The sequence below is a fragment of the Lonchura striata genome, chromosome 9 (assembly GCF_050655825.1).
Source record: "Lonchura striata isolate lonStrDom1 chromosome 9, ASM5065582v1, whole genome shotgun sequence".
Lineage (NCBI taxonomy): Eukaryota > Metazoa > Chordata > Aves > Passeriformes > Estrildidae > Lonchura > Lonchura striata.
In genome coordinates, this window is record NC_140711.1 from 17,340,833 (window position 1) to 17,355,659 (window position 14,827).

At 38.1% G+C, this 14,827-nt stretch overlaps 1 protein-coding gene and 1 long non-coding RNA gene across 5 annotated transcripts in view; one reads left to right on the forward strand and one right to left on the reverse strand.

Annotated features, from left to right (window-relative positions):
• SLC9A9 (solute carrier family 9 member A9) overlaps window positions 1-7,273 on the reverse strand; it is a 195,124-nt gene extending 187,851 nt beyond the window's left edge. For all 3 annotated transcript variants that reach the window (XM_021536919.4, XM_077785661.2, XM_085587168.1), the window contains exons 1-2: window positions 7,099-7,273; window positions 1,297-1,499 (exon numbers count right to left, since the gene is read on the reverse strand). In XM_021536919.4, the coding sequence (XP_021392594.1) occupies window positions 1,297-1,499; window positions 7,099-7,273 (378 nt within the window). The remainder of the gene's footprint in view (window positions 1-1,296; window positions 1,500-7,098) is intronic.
• The window catches only part of LOC146766639 (uncharacterized), a 45,652-nt gene that overhangs the window by 15,015 nt on the left and 15,810 nt on the right, over window positions 1-14,827 (forward strand). The window contains exons 3-5 of one of the 2 annotated variants that reach the window (XR_014957209.1): window positions 2,536-2,568; window positions 4,849-4,911; window positions 6,237-8,825. This is a non-coding gene — a long non-coding RNA (uncharacterized LOC146766639). The remainder of the gene's footprint in view (window positions 1-2,535; window positions 2,569-4,848; window positions 4,912-6,236; window positions 8,826-14,827) is intronic. The other variant, XR_014957210.1, reaches the window with a different exon arrangement.

The window sequence follows — 14,827 nt, forward strand, 5'->3', positions numbered from 1 at the left end:
TCCTCCTTTCTCTTAAGTCAGCTCCAGAGCCAGGTTTGATGAAGAGGATCAAATGTAATGGATTAGTACACGTGCCCTGGAAATGAAACACACACTCTGGCTAAGACAAAGCTGCAACTGCAACCAACTAGCAGGAAAAAGAATGGAGATTCAGCAAAATCTGACTGCCACAGTATTTTCCTGTCTCCACCCACCACAACTCTAATGGTCCTTGACATTCTGGTTCTTTTTGAGAAGGGCAAGCCTGGCAGTAACAGCAGACAGGCACACAGTGGTGCTGCATCAGCAAGAAATTTGAGCAGATGGTTAAATCCTAATTCTGCTGAGCTCCCCAGTGTACATTCTAAGCATAACTTAAAAGTTTTCCCAACGATAACTTTGTAATACACAGAATCATGTATTACTGTGCTAGACAAACAATAATAATACTTGGAAAAAAGCTAAATAATACATTGCAATATTGTAAAAAGGTATTGGTAAGGGATTAGGAGCTTCAGTGAATATACAATTTTTTTTGAGCACAAATCCAGGCTTTAAAAAGTGTTTCTGCAAGTCAGTGTTCTTCAAATGGCTGCCATTTAAAAAAAAAGTGAACATTATAAGAAGCAAATATTACATGGGCAGGGAAAGACTATACTAACAAAGTAAAATATTTTTTTTTTATATACGGGAAGAAAGAAAAGGCCATGACATTGTGAAGACTGCAAATTTTCTCCCACACTTCCCTTTTTGCATCCAGCCTGAATTGCCCCAGTGCTGTCTCCCTGCTGAGGACCACTGCAGGAGTAGAAGAATGTATGAGAATGCTGTGATGACTTTAAGTGTACATATTTACAAGTACATACTTACAAGCTTGTGCTTTTAAAATGTTTAGAGTTTGCAGTTTCCTGTGCTATCCACAGGAGGTAACCTCCCCTTGCATTATCCTGCCAGAGCGAGTCACTTTGAAGGCAGAGAAAAAATAAAGATATCAGTGGTGTTTATAAAGGCTTAGTGGCAATGGATCCAAGTTAACAGCTGTGTCTGCAATGAACTTGGTGTCTGCAGGAGCTGGGACTGTCCTTTGAAACAGCTCAGGCAAACATTCCATGGGTGCACAGTCAGCTTGGAGCTAAATGATGCTCAGGGTTCTACCACACTTCTCTCCTTTTACTGTTCTTCTTCTCCACCTTAAATTCAGAATAGACTCTCTCTCTGTCTCATTTTATCTTGAAGCTCATTTTTCTCTCTCAAGCATGAAAATAAAATAAATATCTTACAGAGTTTAGAGCAAATTTAAAATAAGATAACTTTTACCTTTTGAAGCATTGCATTGCCCTGGTGACTGTTGACATTGTGGTGGCTGATCTCTCTTTTGTATTGATATTCGTAGACCTGGTTAGTTATATTAATAAGCAGAGTGGATGGCCCAGATTTCAATTTTTCACATTCATAAACAGTCCCACTTTCAACATCTGGTGATTTTGTCACATATCGTATAATTAATCCCATTACAAGGCCTGGAGAGTAAAGAAAAAAGAAAAATTAAATTTTTTCAAGTACTTTTAAGCATTTGATGCCACACATTTAGAGAAAAATTAGCTCTGCAAAAGCTAGGATACCTTCTCAGTGTCTCTACATTTACAGATCCTCTCTCAACACCTCATGGATGACCACAAAATATTCTTCCAAAATGGTAATTTCATTAGAATGCAGATGTTGGTTTGACATATGCACAGTCATATTCCTATTTTTGTGATCCAGTTGCTGGCATAATAATTAACTGAGTTTCTCATCCACTGCATTTTCAATAGCTATTTAGAGCAGGGAGATGTCTGCACAACTCATGTGCTGAACTGAGCATATAAACATCAGCTGTGCCGTTGGGGTATTTTACACACTTCATTTGTGGGGACAAAACACTGGCACATCCTCAGGCACATTCTGCTTTCTGTAGAAGACAGCATTTTTGAGACTGCATAAACATAGAAAAATAAAATCAGGAAGAATGGAAGGAATAATAAGACTATTTACAATTTAGGGCTCTTACAGCTATTTTGTTTCCCTTTACATTTAACAGAAAGGAAAGTGTACTTCTGCAGCCATCCTCTGGACAGTATGGCTCTTTCTGTTGGCTCTAGTGGGAGGCCACATGTTTACTTTAGGAGAGGTAATATTTCACTAGATAACATTACTGAGATTATTTCCACTCTCAGAGACTTTGATTTGGTTTCAAATTTAATTTCAATAATTCTTTCATGTCATGTATTCTTTCAGTCCCATGTATAGAATGAACAGCTTTACAGTTACTAATTATTAACCCAACCATAAAATGCTAAGAATGCTCAGATGAAATATTGATGGAAGACAACTAAACATCTAGATAGATATACTTACTATTAAAAGATAAGAAAGAAATTAAATTACATGAAATACCAGAGAAGCATCTGCAAAATATGATGTTAAAGTTTCAGCTTGGTCCCATAATCAGAAGGGGATACAGGTGATGACAAGAATCACAAGAATCTTAATTATTGTCACATCATCTCCTAACAGAGACTTTTGGAACTGCAGATTCCTGCCATATCTGTAAGTCAAGTTTGTAGCTTCTTGGAGTGGTGCTAAGTAACAGCTGTAATGTCTGTTTTAGTGTGTGCATGCATTTGTGCTTGTTTAGAAACTATTTTTTAGTGTGGTTGCTTTCTATAAATGATAGAGGATTTCAAGAAGCTGTAGAAAATCCCAAGATCTCTCTCTTAAGTTACACAGCATTCATGCAAAAAATCAGATAATAAATCTAGCTGTAGTAAAAGACAGAATTCCTCAAAATGTTAGGGGAAGGTATGTATATGTAAAGGGAAGCAAGCACTGCATGTGTACTGTGAAATATGACTTCCACAGTGCTCAGCCCAGATGTCCAAAATCATGAGTCAGAAACCAGGAAACCATTCATTAGTTAAAACTGTCAGGGTTTTCAGCTTATTTTTATTAGATTTCCTCTAGAAGAATCACATATTTAATTTTTAAATTCAATTTCAAATACATTAAAAATTCAACTTGATTTGATAGACTTGATGTTTTTTTCATTCACTGGAGCAGAAAACTTACAGGTTTTCCTTTACCATTTTTGTCTTTATGACTCAGTGTTTTAAACTACAGCCTCTGATACACTTCTATTACCAGGTATTACTTAATCTTCTCATGTAACAGAAATATTTCGTATTTTGTAATATTTTGTACCAAGGTCTGTGCAAGGACACTGGCAGAAAAAGACTAATCAAAAAGTGTTTTAAGCACATTTATTTAAATGCAGCATTGAAACAGAAAAGGGTGTCACTAATGTTACAAATGTCTTTAAAAAAGTCTCAACTGTCCTTTGAAGTCAAATCTTGCAGGAAAATCTCACTCTAACTACAGTTCAGTCATATTTCAACAGAAGGCAATGCAGGTTCTCCAGGTTCTTCAGTGGAAGCAGGAAAAAATCCTTAATTACAGATGGGGCTCTTGGTCAGCTTTTTTAGTCATCGTGTCAAACTCCTGAGCTAAACAGACTGTTCTTCCCCAGGATTTAATCTAGTCAGCTGTTAAATGCTTTTGTAGTAATAACACTCAGGAAGGCAGTTTTAGTCATTACCTGATTTTTCCAAATATTTAAGTTTTTCTTTCAAATTTCTCTGTCTCAAGAATGATGTTTCTTTCTTCACCTCATCACTACAAAATTTCAGTTTTTGCCTTAATTGTGATTTTTCCTATGTCTCTTCTGGGTCCCAACAACCTTTCCTCATTGTGAATGTTGTAATCAGGAATACAATGAAATACTCTGTTTTGTTGATGTTCAGATTTCTCTTTCTGGCACCTGTTCCATCCATTTCTGCCTGTGAGATATAGGGATACTCAGAACACACCATAAGAAGGCAAAAAGAATTATTTCACACAAGAGGCATACTGGATTTAGAAGGTATAATAATCACAGTGCTCATCATTAGACACCTCCACCAAAGCTGAATCCAGAACTGATTGTGCCTCACTTCCAAACTGATTGGGATCCTCAGAAGGGGCTGCCAAGGGCTGCTGTGAGTCAGCCTTCCCTCTGCACCCCTGTCAAAACCTGTCCCCTCCAAGCCTGGTGAAAGTACTGCAACCCAAAGCCATTTCATGTGAGCACCACAATGGCTCTTCTGTCATTCAGCCTGTTTATGTTTTCCTTCCAGACTGATCAGCTAATGCCATGGAGCACAACACTGAAGGCTGGTACCTCTGCAGCCAGCCTCACCTTCACCCAGGGGGTACCACCCACTCCCTAGGGTTGACACTTACTCAAGCTGAGAGCAATTTCAATTTAAATCGGTAATTAACCTCCCATGTGAAAGGCACAGCTTGACTTGCTGCTGGTTTGGGTTTTTTTGTTGTTGAAGTTCAATTCTGGCTGCCAGCTTGCCAGAGTGTTTTAGCCTCTCACTCAGAGCTGAGTGGGCCTGTTGCCTGTTCTGGGGAGAATGAGCAATTTGGATACTTGCACTCAGTTTGCCACTGCACAGCTCTGGGTTGTTGCTGCACTAATGTGAAGGGTCATGACTTGCATCTTACATGGGGGATTTGGCACCTGATGGTTTATAGCTGAGGCATTTAGAGATACCTGGCCTGGCAGGAGGTGGCTGCAGGCACTTTGGTGTTCTATTGGCTCCTGGTGTCTTCTCCAGCACCGAGGCCACATCCCAGGGCTGCTGTTGGGACAGGGCTCACCTGCTCTGATCCCAGGCAAGTGGCTTTGTTTGCATCAGTGCTGGTGCAGATCATCTCCCACACTCTTCCTGAGTGTGCTGTTGCATAGGAAACTCTCTTATACCCACCTCTCTCCCTGATATGCAGAAATCAGGAATTAAGTTGAGTTTACTTCCTGAGACTCAGGAAAACCAGAGAATTAATGAACAGGTAAGCCTGTATTCTTCCTTGTTCTTTGTGATTGATTTTTCAATTTGGTGTCAAAATAAACAAAACAATTTGAGTCTTTAAATGCTTCCAAGCTAAATGTCTTGCTCTATATATATGTATGTGCATATATAAATACATAGACAGACTTTTTAAAAGAATGTTGAATTCTTGTGAATTAATTCTGCATGATTCAACATACTTTTTGTTTTCCTTTACTTTATAGAAAGATTTAAAAATTCAACATAACTATACTTATTGTTGAACCATTGCTTTGGTACAAAAAAAATATACCTCAGTTATTTAAGTTTCTAAATAGATAGTATGGTTGGATTTTTTTTTTTTTTTCCTAGCTGGAACTATTCAGCCTAAAACTGAATTCTGCTACTGAGCCTATTAAAAAAAAAAAAAAAAGCCACCCCCCCCCCCCCCCCCCCCCCTTCCATTTGTTCTCTACTTTAAATAGCACTTTCTATCAGGCTGTGTTCCGTTTGGGGCATTTTGTTCAGCATTTTGCAGTAACTGTAAAACTTCCTGGTTTTGTCTTTCTATGTTTGTTTTTTTCCCCTGTGTTCCTCCCACTGCCTTCCCTGTCCTCTGCACTGCTACTCCCCTGAGGGCACAGTCGAGGAATATGGGCCCACCTGTCACCTGTAGGACACAGTGCAATAGGTGCCCATATCCTGTCACTTGAAGCCAGTTTCACTGTACTGCTATTCACAGATCTAATATATAGCTCAATGGGCTGGAGCAAAACAAACTGTAAGAACTGGGACCTCTTTTTGTGCAGAAAAGGTACAAATTGGAATTGTTTGGAAAGGGAAGGTGAAATTAAGTGAGGGCAGGACTTGTCCCACTGTCAGTGCTTGGTATCATGAAGATTTTCTCCCAAAGTTGCTGCCAGTTGATCTGACAACTTCTCTTTTGACTTCTGAATTTCCACTCTCTTTTTAATATTGCCATTCTATGGCATTAAAGATAACTACACCCATATCCAAAATTTTGAAGGATAAGAAGGACATCATTAGCTTTTTATATTCTAAATATAAGCTTTTTTCCCTGTTTGAAGGTTGTCATAAATAATGCAAGACTAAAGAGATAGTTTATTTACAATCATGAGGAATGTTTTAATAATTCAAAAGCTCTGTCCTCCTGGAGCATTCATCTCTTAACCAATCCAAAGAATATGAGCAGGTTATCCTCATGATGTGCAGAGTATGTTCTGGGCAGGCAGCAAAACAGAACGAAATGATGAATAGAAATCTAATTCCATACTTATTTATTTTTGTTTTGTTGTGTTCTCCCACATTTCATTTCTGTTTTGACAGCTTTGGCCTAAATCCTCAGAAAATGCCATCAGCTGCACATGGCACACAGCACAACAGAGGAGGAAGCCATGCAGTAGAGGCACCCATCTTAACCAGTTTTGTGTATTGCACTGCCAGAGGATGTGGTGTGCATAGAATGTGTCAGAACAGGCTGACACTCAGGTAATGACTGAGCTGTTGATTCTATCTTCCATTTTGACAGTTTGCCCTCCTGTATGTATCTTATGGCAGTAGAGTCTCTCAGTGAAACAGCACTAAGAGAGTGACAGGAGGAGTCATTACATTTGTGTGTGCCATTAAACCAGAGAGTACTTAGGGGACAATGTGGAAAGTTCAGTGTGAGAGCGAAATGCAACATTGCAAAACCTCATCAAAGATTAGAACTAGGCAGGCAAGCTAAAGTTTCCTGACAATGACAGCACTGAGAGCAAACTTGAGACACATTCTTCAGTGTGCTTTTCAAAGGCACAGAGCAAAGGCAAAAGAAAGCTCTCAAGATCATTTCAGCATTATTAGACAACATGTCTGTATCCACAAGGCTCCTTAGACTAACAGCTTTGAATGTTAGGAAAACCCAAGCAGACTGTTTTTGTAAAGAGTGAACTCCCCAGCTCTCTGCTGCCCGAGCACAGGGAGCAGGATGCACATGCTGGGGGCAACCAGCTCGTCACAGTCCCCTACCAAGGCAGCCTCTGGCTGCTTCAGGAGAGATGCTGTCACATCATTATTTTACCCTGCGCTTATGGAGCTGATGACATTTAATTCAGCACATTTCTGAGCTTTGTCAGCACTTGATCTCAAGTGCCTGATCATAAATATGCAACTAGTCCAGTGTTATGCTGGCACTTGAATTTATACTCACCATAAAGCATAGCTCCTCCAGTTTCATGCAGAAAGCGGAATCGATGGTTTTTAAACAACCAAATTGTTAATATTGTAAGAATGAGTAGAAAGTTAAAGATGAGCAGCTCCACAGCTCCCTGATGATAAAAGTGATCTTCATCTTTCCCTGATACATATTTCTTCAACGTCTCCATTTCATTCCCTTTATAGAAAGTATGTGAAAAATAAAAGAAAGAAAAAAATATCCCAGGAAGGAAAGTGTTGTCACCTTCAGTACAACAACTTCAGACACTACAGAAATTCACAGCAAGCACATCTGTTTCATTTGCAGCCTCATGGTAAAGTGCCCCAGCTCAGAATTCAGCTGGATTCTAGTTACAGCTTCCTGTTTCTCTCTTAAAGCTGCCCTGTCTCATTTTTAATGGTACGATTGTGTTGCTGGACTGTGCTTGCTCTGGCTGTGGATGCACAAATTGCCTCCAAGGCTCGAACTCTCCATTTCTAAAATTCTGTAGTAAAACTCAGGTGTGTTCATCATGTTTTCTTCCTGTAGTTTACAGCCCAGTCCGAGTCCTAGGAGTTCTCTTTTGTCTTTGCATTTAAGTTGGAAAAAATAATGTTAAAAAAATGGTATAACTACTTTTACTACATTTTGGAAGTTTAAGAAGCTTTCCTCTTCCCACTTCCCCATGTTGAAATGTCAGTGACATAGAATAAAGGTGGCACATTACTGTGGTGCAAAGACAGAAGAAGAAAACAAATCAATAGATAAGGACTTCAAGATTTAGGCACTTGTATTGATGCTGCTAGAAGACAGATCTCTGTAAAAGCAAGGGTCCAATTACTTGAAATTAGAAGTACTTAAAACCTTATTGAACCTTATTGACCTTATTGAACTGAATAAAATGCAGTGGAATATACTTTTCATAATTTCTGCTCTTTGCACATTTTTATTTATTTAATTCATTATTCCATTACACCAGAAAAACTCTCTATATAGCAAATACTCCTGGGCTTTTCTGTTTGTGGTCATCGCTGCGATGCATTTACATGCAGAGAATTTCAAACAAGCTCTAATCTTCCTCAGAAAAACCAGCAATTCTACTTCTCATTTTAAAAGATTATTTATCTCCAAAATGTGTTTAAAAAAAAAAAAAAAGTTATGAGAATTTAATATCAAAATATGAGAAAAATTATCTGTACAAAATCCATTCCAAGTCAGGCAGGTGTCAAAGGTGAATAACCCTGGAATACCCAGCTGTCCATACTCTCAGCAGTTTTGGAGCTGTACCTCATAATAGAGTGTTCCCAGGGAGGCACTGTTTCTTCAATCAATCTAAATATTTTGTTCTCAATAATCAATCAGTTCTGTCCTCTGCATAAGCAAATTTCACCTCCTTTACAGGTTTCCCCTTTTTTCTTTCACTTTCTAAGAATATTATTTTCCTCTTAGCTCTTTTTTAATTAATGCTTTTTCTTTTCTTACCAGATATTTTTTCAGTCTCTGTCAAAGTGGTTTCACTTTGTTCTCTTTGTGTTTCACTGTTTTCTCTTCTTTGTGTTTCCCTTATTTTCTCTTTCTTTTTCTAGGTTTACATTATAATTTGCAAACACAGTCATGGTTGTTCAAGTTAAAACTGTATTTCTCAAGTAATTTTCAAGGGACCCTCTGTGAGATGCAAAGCTGGCAGAAACCCAAGGACACCTCCCAAATTAATGAACTCTGCAACTCAATTTTAAGCAAGGGTAATGATGCTAATTGGTATTTTCTGAGAATTATTCAGTACTGTATTTTGAATTTAAAAAATAGTGTAAGCGAGTTGGGTGTAGCAATTTCATTATACAACTAATGCAACTGTTTACAAAAAATGTTGGTCACATAGCCAAGGCTTATAACTTTCATAGGGGAGAAAAAATAAAAATAAAGGCTTGATATGGTTTTCATAGTCACAATTTGGAAATGACAGTGACCTCAATTTTGTGGGTCTGATCATCCATCTCCAATGTGGAAGTATCAAAAGCAAGCAAAAAAAATCAATTTAAAATAATCACATTTGGTTTCTTTTGCAATAAAACCCAAAGATTTGTTTATTATGAAAGCCAGTTCTTTTCCACCCTGTGAAATAAGTAATTTGCAGGCACTTATAATAAAATCATTGGTGAAGCAGCCCAAAACAGTGAAAGAAGGTAATTTTATTCTGGAAATCTCCATGATGGGACTATTCATTTCAGATTTGGGAGACCAGGCTCAGGTTTTAATTTTAATTTACCTGAACTCAGATTTTCCACTAAATAACAAGGAGTTCCTTAATCTTACTGCTACAGCAGGTGTGGTATGAGGTATTTGAAACAAATAAGTGTTAATTTCCAAAGCTGCCTTTTTTCTTTTGCAAAATAGTGTTGTGATTCTGCTCTATCTCACAAGATAATGGGATGCATCTTTGTGAAGCAATCAAATATTACAGCAATTTGCACCACATCAGAGCTTAAATGAAAACAGAATTTCAGGGTTTGCATCAGGCTTGCAGGTCTTGGACTTGGGGATTAAATTCTTCCAAAGTTCCTTATGTAATTTTGGGAAAGTCTGGTTCTAAACAGCACTCACCATGTTACAGAACTGGGGTTTCAGGTGTTGCTTTCCTCTCAGGGGTGTAAGACAGTTTCAAATCAGCTTTGCAGACCCAGCCACTCATCATAGTTGCAGCTTCTGAGGAATCCAGAATTGGCATCTAAAAACTGTTGTTTTTCTTTGCATTCTCAACCATTGTATTCATTATTACTATGCACTCTCTGAAATATGCCAAAGATGTGGTGATTAAGGCAGAATAACTGTTGCAAGATGTTTGTAAGTGATAATTTTATACATGCATTGTTGGGGGGAAATATATTGGAATGAAGTAGTGCAGGACCTTTAGAATGCTTTTTGCTTTTAATAATCTGGTGTCATTTGGTACCTATAGGCTACTTAGAGGGATGCCTCAAACGTTCAGAGTCATACATGGAGAAGAGCTAATGTGAAAGCTGTGGGTAACAAAGGAGTTTGCATGAAATGTTTCAATCCTGTTAGTTTTGTTACACCTTTCTCTGCATGCCATGTGATTTTATTAGAGGTACGCAGAGCCAGAAACCTGTTGAGCTAAATTAAGCCAAATCACCTCTCCAGTGGCTCTTTAGCAATTTTTTGTTATGTACAGGTTTGTAAAGAATGATGAGTCTGAGTAGACTAGGAGCAGTTCTATTGAGAAAATAGAGCTACCCATGGAAAATACAGTAAAACAGTATGGACTCAGAAAACCTTATCTGGGTTTGCAATAAGGTCTCACTTGAAAAACTGTTGGCAATGTGATCAGTTGGTTTTTTTTTTTTTTTTTTTTTTTTTGTGCTTAGGTCTTTCCACATTATTTCAGGTAAGCCTATTTTTAGGGGTATCCCAGGCCCTGCAGCAATTTGCCTTCCTAAAAATGGAATAACTTCTCTCCAAGTTTTGGTTGGTTTGCAGGTTAAATAGGAAAACAATCTTTTGCAACAGCTGCATCATATTTCCAATACTGATAACAGATGATAAATTAAGAAGGAGGGGAACTTGATAAAATAGATACATTTTGGCTTTAAGAACAGGCTACCGGGTGAATAAAGAAAGTCTTCATGGGGAAGATATTCTGAATATTACTTAACAGGTGAAAGAGACAAAACAAGTAAAATTTTTTGTGGAAGGCAGTATGTCAAGTAATTCTCATAATAGTGTTCTTACTTCAAATAGTATTTGCTTCATCTCCTCTGGCATGTATTTTTAATGAATAAGAGGTAGTGCTCTTATTTTGTGTATCCACCTTATAAACTCTGTGAATTTCACAGAATAATAATCCTTATTTTGGCAGATGTAGAAGTCTGCCCCAATAGAAACTATCAAGATGAAATAGAAAGCAAGAGGAGTCTTGTAAATCAGTAGAGGGATTCTCACCTTGGAAGATACAAAGTCAGAAAAGGAGCATAATGTAAAAATGGTAATAAATTATACTTAGTGGGAATTCCAAGCAAAGATACTAAGCTTTAGCACCACTAGCAATTCTGCAAACATAGGAAAAATATAGACAAGAGTAAATGCAAACACTGAAAACAAGTACATCTGTATATATAATTAAAAGACCAAGCCAAACCAACTCTGAAACTGAGAAATCAATCACTTTGTGAGTACACAGATAACAAATGTTCTGTCACAGCTCGCTTGCCTAAAATCCTGAGACAGACTGGAACAGGATTAGTGGGATCACAAGTAGTTATCCTTCTCTAATCCATTCCAGCCAAGAAGATCTGCCTTGCTGGCTCCTGCTCTATACACAACTGCCCAGGAAATACTGTGGGCTAAGGCCACTTAAGGCCACTAAGCCTGCAGTGGTGGGCTAAGCATCATTTATAACTGCCAGGCCTCTGTGCATTTTTAAATCTTTTCTTCTACTGCTTAGAATAGCCCTCCTATAAAACCAGTTTATTTGCTAGTTACTATTGATCTTGTTCTCTCTTTACCTGAGGTCAGACTTGGGTTTTTCTTATTTGATATTTCTGGTATTCAATCTACACGGGTCACAGAGCCTCTAGAGACAGGAATGAATCCACATAATCTCTGTATCTTTATGTTACAGCTATTACACTTAGCTGAAAAATAGTTTTAACAATAATTTCTGTTTACTGGAATACAGCTTTCTATCCAGAAGATGAAGTCTGGTTTGGTTTTTTTCCCCTCCTTGGTTCAGAGCCTGTTTTACTGACTTATTAAAATACTGTACTAATTATGATGAATATACATGGAATTGAGTGGAACTGGACTTTTAATCTCCCAAGACTTGTGATCCTTCTGCTCATATGTCACTGTCAAGAAGCATTGTATCAACAGAGAAAAATATTATCTCTCCTTAGAGCATGAGTAAATTTGATGCAACCTGTGATAACAGGTAACAACCAGCTGATCATGCTGGAATCTACCTTCAGAGACCAAATTCAGTTTAGACAGACCTGAAATGCTCATGGGTGCTTTTCTCACTGGTAAGTCAGAAATGCAAGCATGTCTGAAGAAATAAAAATTTTGAAAGACAGGAAGCACTTTGGTTCTATGAGTTGTTAGAGGAGAGTTAATCTGTTCCAGTTTAGACAGTTTAAGGCAACAGGTTCAGAACTAAATGACTTCTTACAAAATTGTGGAAAACTGATATTATCTATTTATACAGTTTAAATTAATCCATGTAATTGAATGTCAGGTTTATGAAGGAAGTAATTTCAAGTTTACTTCTGTGGGTTTAATGCTCATTTTCAGCTTGAACTGCTGTCCTGTGGTATTTTAAAAAATATTTTAATAAACTAAAAAACAATCTAGATAATTTTTATCATTACAATTTTAAGTTAAATCTTTCTGAATTACAGTTTCCTCAGAGTAGACTACTTTGGGGAGCTGACTCATATTCAACTCTTCAAACTGTGGACTTGTGCATTTACACTGGTTTAAGTTTAGTTTCCTATAAAAGCAATGCAATGCATCAGTCTCACAGACTGTGCTACAAGCTGGAACGTGTTTACTAAAAACTGGGGCAAAAAGGTCATTGAATTCCTTTGTCTTTTCTGTGTCCTTTGTCAGTAGTTTCTCTGCCCCACTGAGCCTGGGTGTACACTTGCAGGAGCCACTTTTGCTGCCCTTTTCCTTCTATCCCTGCTGACTTCCAGCTCTGTGGCAGTGTTTCTCTGTGTGCTCAGGCAAGGTCTCTGTATTCCTCCTGGGTTACCTGTTTCTGCTTCCATTTCTCTACTTCCTTTTCCTGTTTGGGCCCAGCCAGGTGTTCCTTCATCCACACCAGCCTTCTGCCAGGTTTGCTTGACTTTCTGCATGTTGGGAGGTCCTTGTGGTTTGAGGCAGTTCTCTTGGAGATCAGTCTCTCCTGGGCTGTTGATTTTAATACCCCATGCTTCCATATTGATGGTGATACCACATCACTGACTCAGTTGTGTTGAGTAAACAGCAGCTATAGAAAAACTGCTGAATTCAGGATGGCCACACCACAGCAGTAAATATCTTGACTGTAAATATCATTGCCATTTAAGGCTTAAAAAAGCCCCCAACAAAAATCCCCCCTCCCTCCCAAACCCCCAAAGGCTACCTGGAAAAGTATTTTGGTACAGAGCTTTTTGTTTTGCTCAGGTTCATTGTTCAACAGTGTGTCATTTGGTGACTTCTGTTTCAGGTACAAGTTATATTACATTGCACTGTGTTGTAACAGAACGCTAGTAAGGAATGCAGGAACAAATACCTGATTTAACTGCCTTGCATGACAAGGGCTGCTCTTTCCACGAGTCGAATCTGAAAGCACATCCCACTAGAGGGCTCTCCTTACACGTGAAATGGAAATCTGACTCGAGCACTACTCGGTCTTTTATCAATTTTCCAGGTTAAAGATAGGTTTTGGTTTATTTAAACAAAGCATTGTAGTACATCAGTATACTGGATTGGATCCTATTTGGAATTCATAATTACTTTTGTGACTTTCTTTTCAGAGGAAGCATGCTGATCCCACTGAATTACTTTTAGTTTGTGAACATCAACAATTTTAATAATTCCTAATTAAACTAAACATCTTGCCCCAGTTCTTATTTCCATTAGATCAGTAGGAATCAGATTAGTCTGAAGTTATTTTATAGGTTCTGCCAATATCACTAAACTATTCTTTGTGGGGACTTACATTTACATATGCTGGCCTTTCTTATGTGCAGATAACCCTGCTGCCTAGCTCAGAGCCTAAAAGCGTATTTTACAGAAACAGACCTGTAATTAACACTGCTGTTTTCATCCCTAACAGTATCCAAACAGCAGCTGTTCCTTTTTTCATTTCAACACTGTTTATAAACTTGCATTTAAGTAACATTAAGAGCAGTTAATCATCATTTCTATATAATTGTACTGTGCTATGTTTCAAGAGAACAGATTGTGTTCTTCCATTTTGAAGATGAACAGGGCTATGTTTGTAAAGGAATGTGGGCACAAGAAATGCAGGCAGGTGCTTTTGAAAATCCTGGTGGACTGTAACTCCTATTGCAAAGAAAGTTTGGCCCTGCACTCTTTTGTAGTAACCAATTTTTCTTTAAGAGAATTATGTCTGAAACATAACTAATTTAGATCTGGGAATATCCCTTTGGAGTGCCATATTGCTTTCCTTACCCCTCTCTCATCTCCAGTTGAGCCCCTGGCCTGTGCTCTTTCTTCCTTTGCCATTCTCTGTGTAAGTTTGGGACAATAATTTTTCTTTACTCCGAGCCATGTTTTACCCTTATGTTGCTCTTGCTTCCGACCTCCTAATTCACAAACCTCTTTTCTTCCAACTGACAGTTTTCAAATATTTTTCTTGTTCTCTGGAAACTCTAGTTGCTATAGAGACACCTGATGATTATAGAGACAGTGACTACCTTTGTTAGAACCTCAGTTGCTATAGCAATGACTGTTGGCTGTGGGTTCAATGAAATCTGCTGCATGGTTCATGCCCTTTTGCACAGCAATACAGCTTGTAAAAGCTTCTTTTAATTGTTATGCTCAGTAATGAGACTGTGAGCCAAATTCTGTTCTAATTGAAGTCAGTGGGAGTTTTGCCATTAACTTCAACCACAGTTTGATCCTAAACTCCTCTGTCCATAAATAACAAAAGGAATCCACTTTCAGCACTGTGGCCAACAGGGTAGGGCTTCATTCAGTCAGTAACAGCTGAGCCTGGGAA